Raw genomic sequence first — 6,898 nt, 5'->3', positions numbered from 1 at the left:
GGCGCACATATACAGAGGTTTACTCCTCGACGCAGCAGCCGCGGGTTTGACTCTGACCTGCGGCCCTTTGCTGCATGTTATTACCCTCCTCTCTCTCCCCTTTCATGTCTTCAGCTGTCCTGTGAAAATAAAGGCTGAAAAATGCCCCAAAAAAATAATCTTTAACCCTCATGTTGCCTTCGGGTCTAATTTGACCCATGTTAAAAAAATTATCAAAAAATAAATAACGTGGACGGTTCCCTACAACGCTCTTCTTCACAAATAAAATAAATTATCAGTTCACTACTTTTATGGAATTTGGGTGTTTTATTCAATTTTATACCATTTGGAGAGAAAAAATTGATAAAAGAACGTTAAAAAAGTGACAAATGTTGAAAAAAAAAACAATAAAAATGTCAAAAAAGTGTGAAAAAAATAATCAACAAGTACAGACAAAAGTGACCAAAAACAATGTGAGAAAAAGTGACAAAAATGTCGTAAAAAGCTTCAAAAATGTCACAAAAAAGACTCGCCAAAAGTGACAAAAAGCTTATAAAATGTCGGAAAATTATTTTTTTAAGCCAACACGGGTTAAAAAAAAAAAAATTGGCTGTTCACACGACCTTTTAAAATGTGGCCTATATCAGATTCCAGTGTGAACTGTTTGCGGTTTCGAACTGACCCGCATGATCAAAAGAACGATAACGATGACATCAGATGCAGCACGCTGTTGCACTAAAGTTAGGGAGGTTATGGAGGAAGTCAGCATTTTGGCAGCCATAACATTAATGAGCAGGTGCTGAGGAGGAGAAGAATGAAGAGAAAGAGGGCCAAACAAAGGAAAAACTCCAAGGCACTCTCTATAGAAAAATCAAAAAGCCTTTATTGTTATGGCTTGGTTATCTGAAACCTTTAAAAAAACAAACTCTGACGCGTTTCGGCATACAAGCCTTCTGTCAGAGAGTCAACAGTTTTCAAACAGGAAGAGACTTTCTTATAAGCTTTCAAACCACCAATCAGAAGCCGTCATTTTGGCACAGGCAGGTTTAGGGTTGTAGTATTATACAAAGACCACTAGATGTCCTCCTTGGCACTTAATAGAACAGAATTTTCGTGACTACTAGAAAGAGAGCCTAATTGGATATTAATGTTACCGTCTGTGTCTAGGGCTAACTCCCGACCGGAGCGTAATTGTGACAAATGTCGTTGTAGATTGACATAAAAGTCGCATCAAATCCGCCTTGGTTGTTCACACTGCGGCCGCATTGACAAAAATCAGACCTGGGTCTGATTCAGGACCACATATAGAAGTGGTCTCAATCTGATTTGAGTGTTCACACTACTTCTGAAGAAGTCTGACCTGGTCACTTTACCCCACCCCCAAAAAATCTGATTTGGGCCACTTTTGCCTGCAGTCTGAACGTAGCCTTATAGACAAGAAGTGTGCAAGCCGGTTCACTGTAAGAAGTTCACTTTTAGTTTTACTTATATGATAAACTGTGTATTATTTAGTACCCTACATTTCCATGAGTGAATTATTAAATTCAGGGACTAAAGTTGTAACATTTAATAAGACAAGTGTCTTCTTTAAATCTCTCCTTTATCATTGAAAACATGTATGTTTATGCTTATTTTATGCACTGTATGAACCGTGCTATATAAATAAATTGCCTTGCCTTTGTTGTTGTTATTTTTTAGTATTACTTTTCCTTTTCTTTTTTTCTTTACTCTTTCTTTTTCTCTTATTTGGTGGTTCCTTTCTTCTGTCCCCTTTTCAAGTTACAAGCTACAGATAGTTGAATTATTCTAGGGAACCCAACATGCCGAGCTCCTGGACGGTTTTCTGGGTTTTTACATTATGTCTAAATGGAGAAATCCAAATCAAATCAGCCTTGGCTGTCGGAAGAACAAAGATCCAAATAACTTGCTCTGGAAGTCAGGACAGGACGGGGTGTTTGTCTCACTGATCGCGTCTTGTTTCTCTTTTTTTTTGTCCAGATCTATCCTCCGATCAACGTGCTGCCGTCTCTCTCTCGTCTCATGAAGTCTGCCATCGGGGAGGGGATGACCCGCAGGGACCACTCGGATGTCTCCAACCAGCTCGTAATCTCACACACACACACACACACACACACACACACACACGCCCGCATACACGCGCCACACATGTACATCGTGACACCGCATACACACGAACACACATGCACGCATACACACACGCGAACACACATACACACACACACACACACACACACACCACACACACAAACACAACCCCACATGCACAAGCACACATATACGCACGCAACCGCGCACACACACACACGCACACACACAACCACACACACAAACACAACCCCACATGCACAAGCACACATATACGCACGCAACCGCACACCCACACGCGCACACACACGCGCGCACACACATGCAGACACACACACACAAACACATACAACCACACACACACACACAACCACACACAACCACAACCCCACACACACACACACACACACACACACACACACACACACACACACACACACACACACACACACACACACACACACACTTCCTGTTTAACACACACCAGAGCTGGCCCAAACAAATCTGGTGCCCTATGCAAGATTTTAGCTGCTGGTCCTGCATTTTTTTTAACACATATTTTGTCGCTTTTAAAAAAAAGTTTTAGTCACCTTTGTGTGTGTGTGTGTGTGTGTGTGTGTGTGTGTGTGTGTGTGTGTGTGTGTGTGTGTAGTACGCGTGCTACGCCATAGGGAAGGACGTCCAGGCCATGAAGGCGGTGGTGGGGGAGGAGGCTCTGACAGCTGACGACCTGCTCTATCTGGAGTTCCTCACCAAGTTTGAGAAAAACTTCATCGCCCAAGGTACACTGGGGCAATGAAACGGCCCATTTGCGTGTCATCCTGTTGTGTTCTTTAACCCCCCCCAACAAGTAGACTTTATATTTCACAGTTACTGCTTTCTGTCAGATTGTTTATAGATCTCGACATTTCCGAGCGCACTTGAAAGCAGCTTCATTTCACAGGAGAGAGAGAGAGAGAGGAAGAAATGAGAGGAGCGAGACATAGCGAGTGCTTTGTTGTTGCAGGAAACATCTAGCTATTACACAAACTCATTCGACAAGTTTGATCCACGCGCAGTGTGACACAGGGATTTGGGTTCCTCCGAAAGTTGACTCCGTCTCAACTTTATTACAGTATCGAAGGAAAATTGAAAATCTTGCTGTAGAAATACCTGCTGTAGAAATATTTTATTAAGAAAATGTGTGTATGTGCTCGTTGCAAATGAGCTGTGTGCAGTCATTGAGGAAGTGGTTAAAATTACTCCGGGTGACCTCTGATGCAAAGAAAGTTAAGCTTAAGTCATATAAATAGTTTAGGCTTTTATGGCACAGAGGTGCATTGTTTGAAGGTTGTGAGATTAGGAGAGTTGGAACTGAGAGTGGGTCTGGGCGAGCTTCATTCACAGTTCATTTCCAAAGGGGCGTCACCAATGGTCGTGCTCAAATGCCTCTGGGCGCAATTGGATAGTCCTTCAACCAATTAGACCCATAGACCCATGTGCTATCTTCCTCGTGTAAAGCCCGCCTCAACGGTTGTGATTGGTGCCTCGATTTTTTTTCGTCAGGGTTTTCCCAGGCTAGTGTTGTAACCTCTTATGCTGGACTCAGTAAATTTGCTTAACTGAACTCTTCATCTCAGATTGATCCTTGTGCTCTCGTAAACTTAAGTCCGATTAAAGTAGGTGCGGGAATTAATTAATAGGAGTCAGATTTGACAGGCCTTAGGGCCTCATTTGGACAAATTTCTGCAACGCTACCCAACGAACAAATATCCGAATATGCGGATATGAACACATTACCTGTTCATGAGAATGCGTTGCCATGAAACAGGGATGAAATAGCTTTCAGTGTGGTATTAAAAACCTTTAAAAAACATATGAACCCATCACTGTGTCAGCAGTAGGGTGTGGTATCGTTTGGATTTTTACGATGCCGAACCGGTACTTTTAAAAACGATTCTGATTCCTAAACCGATTCTTGAAAAACTGAAAAATGAATCAAAGAAAGGCGCGGTCACGTGCAGTGAATGGTTAATATGCTTTCATGTCCGTTTTGGTGAGCCCAGAAGGAAAGTATGGCATTTTAAAAGTAGCCTACATTTACGGTAGCTAGCTAATGGTAGACTACAGAGAAAGTGAGATATTTTTACGTCCGTTTCGGAGCGACAGAGGGAAAATATTTAAGTGGACACATTAAGTTGAACCGAAATGAGGAACTGAAATTTGCGTTCTAATCCGGTCCAATTCCTAACGGGTGCGTAGGAACCGCTTCCATAGTGGAACTGGGTTTTGGTACCCAACCCTAGTCAGCAGTAAGTGGGTTAACTGATGTGTGTTTGTGTGTCCAGGCGCCTACGAGAACCGCACTGTGTTTGAGACTCTGGACATCGGATGGCAGCTGATGAGGATCTTCCCCAAAGAGATGCTGAAGAGGATTCCTCAGAGCACCTTGGCTGAGTTTTACCCGCGAGAAGCCAAACGTTAACCAAACACACGCTCGCTTTCAGTTTTCCCCGCGAAAAACCAAACATTAACTGAACAAACTCACACACTCGTCTCCACCGGTTGTGCCGCTTTCATCTGTTCTCTCAGACTACATTTACATCGCTACGTTTTGGTTTGAAAAGGAATGTCTTCTGCTACGTTTCCCTTCTCATTCCCCCTGCTCTGGCGTTTCCCCCTCTCATTCCCCCTGCTCTGGTGTTTCCCCCTCTCATTCCCCCTGCTCTGGTGTTTCCCCCTCTCATTCCCCCTGCTCTGGTGTTTCCCCCTCTCATTCCCCCTGCTCTGGCGTTTCCCCCTCTCATTCCCCCTGCTCTGGTGTTTCCCCTCTCTCATTCCCCCTGCTCTGGTGTTTCCCCCTCTCATTCCCCCTGCTCTGGTGTTTCCCCCTCTCATTCCCCCTGATCTGGCATTTCCGAGCCCCTAAACTGGAGACATTTGGAAACTCTTCTGACCCGTTTTGGTCTGGAATCTCCAGGGTTGTTTTGTGTGGACGGAGATTGCTTTTGTCTCAAAATGCCTTAAAAAATGAAAGCTTTTTCTCTTTTTTTTATGACAATTTTGTCTGATTTAAAAAGATTTTGGCACCGTTTCTGGTTAAAAACGTCTGAATGAATGATGACATTTTGATTATTGTGTCATACCTATCATTTGCAAATGATGCAACACAAAATCCAAAGATAAAGAAAAATAATTCACATTACTTCCACAACCAGCCTTTCAAACCTTCATGTCTTAACGTTAACCTCCTGGAGGAGTCACAGGAAAAGCTCATTAAATAGTCCATCTTGACTCTTTTTCCCACGCTTCGGAGTTAAAGTCAGCAACGAATATGTCGACATTTGAGGGAAAACATGCTTCTTTCCCTTTCTGGCGGTCCGGCACAACCCCCCCTCCCCCCTGCAGAAACCCTCATCTTGATTTTACCGACTTAATTGTTTTGACTAGTTGAATATCTTTGATTTTACTTCTTACTATTGATACATTAGTTGTGCTTGTATTCTGTCTATTGTTTTTATTAATGTGTGTAAGGTGTCCTGAAAGGCGGCAACAAATGAAATGTAGTATTATTATTATTATTGTTATTATTATTATTATTATTATTATTATTATTATTATTATTACAAGAGCCCCAAATCCACATACGGAGGCAGGTTTCCAAAACACAGGACTTTCATCCGGGCATAGGCGTAATTTTAAAATAAAGTAAAATGAATTAAAAATAATCAAAACTGGTCATGCAACCACCTCCCCTCTCATCCTCCCCAAAAAAACAAAAACAACAACATATACAATTCCCTTCACATAAATAAAGACATTTGCAGCATAAATTTCTGCAGAAACATTCCCCAGAATACAGAAAATTATGAGTTTGATGTGATATGATTTTGATTTTGCTCAAAAGTGGAGAACTCAACCCCCACCTTCATGTTGAACCCCAAGTTACGCCCTTGCACCCCGGAGACTAGTGTTCATGTCCCAGAATGTCTTATTTTAACGCAAACAAGTAACTTTTTTTCTAATCTTAACCAAGTTGCTTTGGTGCCTAAACCGGTCCCGTAACGGCTGCTGATTCGCAGCGTTAAATAGAACGTATTATCATATTTCATTGAGTATGAATTCTTTTAATCTTGTGCCAGAAGATTGAAGTGTTTGATGTTGTCAGTGAATGTGTTATCTTTTAAAAGTCTGTAAAAGATGTTGAATGTATTCATGTTTTGAGCAGCTTGCATGCGTCGTCGTTGAATGTTTTCCTGTCGGTGCCTCGAGTGAAATATGAAATAAAAGCTGCTGTGATCAGATGTGGTGTTTTAAATATCGGCTTCAGAATGAAGTAGTAACGGGTTATTCATTGGACAAGAATCATTTCATATTTGTTCCTGAAATGCATATAAATAAATAAATAAACACATCATCTGCAAACACTAAGTTTCAAGTCTTTACTATAGTCAGTGATAGTTTTATTTAGATTTATATGTTTTATAATCCACGTTACAAAGTGCTTCACAAAACGGCAAAAAAAGAAATAGGTAAACGTGTGTGTGTATGTATATATATTATAAACAAATATATCTACACACGTATATATCTGTGTATATATGTATATAATATATATGTATATAAATGTTTGTCACTTTTCTGGACGTTTTTCTCACTTTTTTCCATTTGTTTGTCACTTTAACGGACGTTTATATATATATGTGTGTGTGTGTGTATATGTATATATTATAAACACGTGTGCAAAATGTAAAAGTAGTATGAAAAGAAAGTACAGTCTACGTCATTTTGACACTTTGGGCCTAATTTGGACATTTTCACTAAGGGGTGTACT

At 41.1% G+C, this 6,898-nt stretch overlaps 1 protein-coding gene across 1 annotated transcript in view; it reads left to right on the top strand.

The window, feature by feature from the left end:
• The window catches only part of LOC120545733 (V-type proton ATPase subunit B, brain isoform-like), a 17,538-nt gene extending 12,759 nt beyond the window's left edge, over window positions 1-4,779 (top strand). Inside the window, exons 12-14 of the mRNA XM_039780294.1 lie at window positions 1,978-2,082; window positions 2,738-2,867; window positions 4,413-4,779. Of these exons, the coding sequence (XP_039636228.1) occupies window positions 1,978-2,082; window positions 2,738-2,867; window positions 4,413-4,549 (372 nt within the window). The 3' untranslated portion in view covers window positions 4,550-4,779. The remainder of the gene's footprint in view (window positions 1-1,977; window positions 2,083-2,737; window positions 2,868-4,412) is intronic.
• The last annotated feature ends 2,119 nt before the right edge of the window (window positions 4,780-6,898 follow it).

Source organism: Perca fluviatilis, chromosome 17 (genome assembly GCF_010015445.1).
Source record: "Perca fluviatilis chromosome 17, GENO_Pfluv_1.0, whole genome shotgun sequence".
Taxonomy (NCBI): domain Eukaryota; kingdom Metazoa; phylum Chordata; class Actinopteri; order Perciformes; family Percidae; genus Perca; species Perca fluviatilis.
This window is presented reverse-complemented; position numbering and strand designations above follow the sequence as displayed.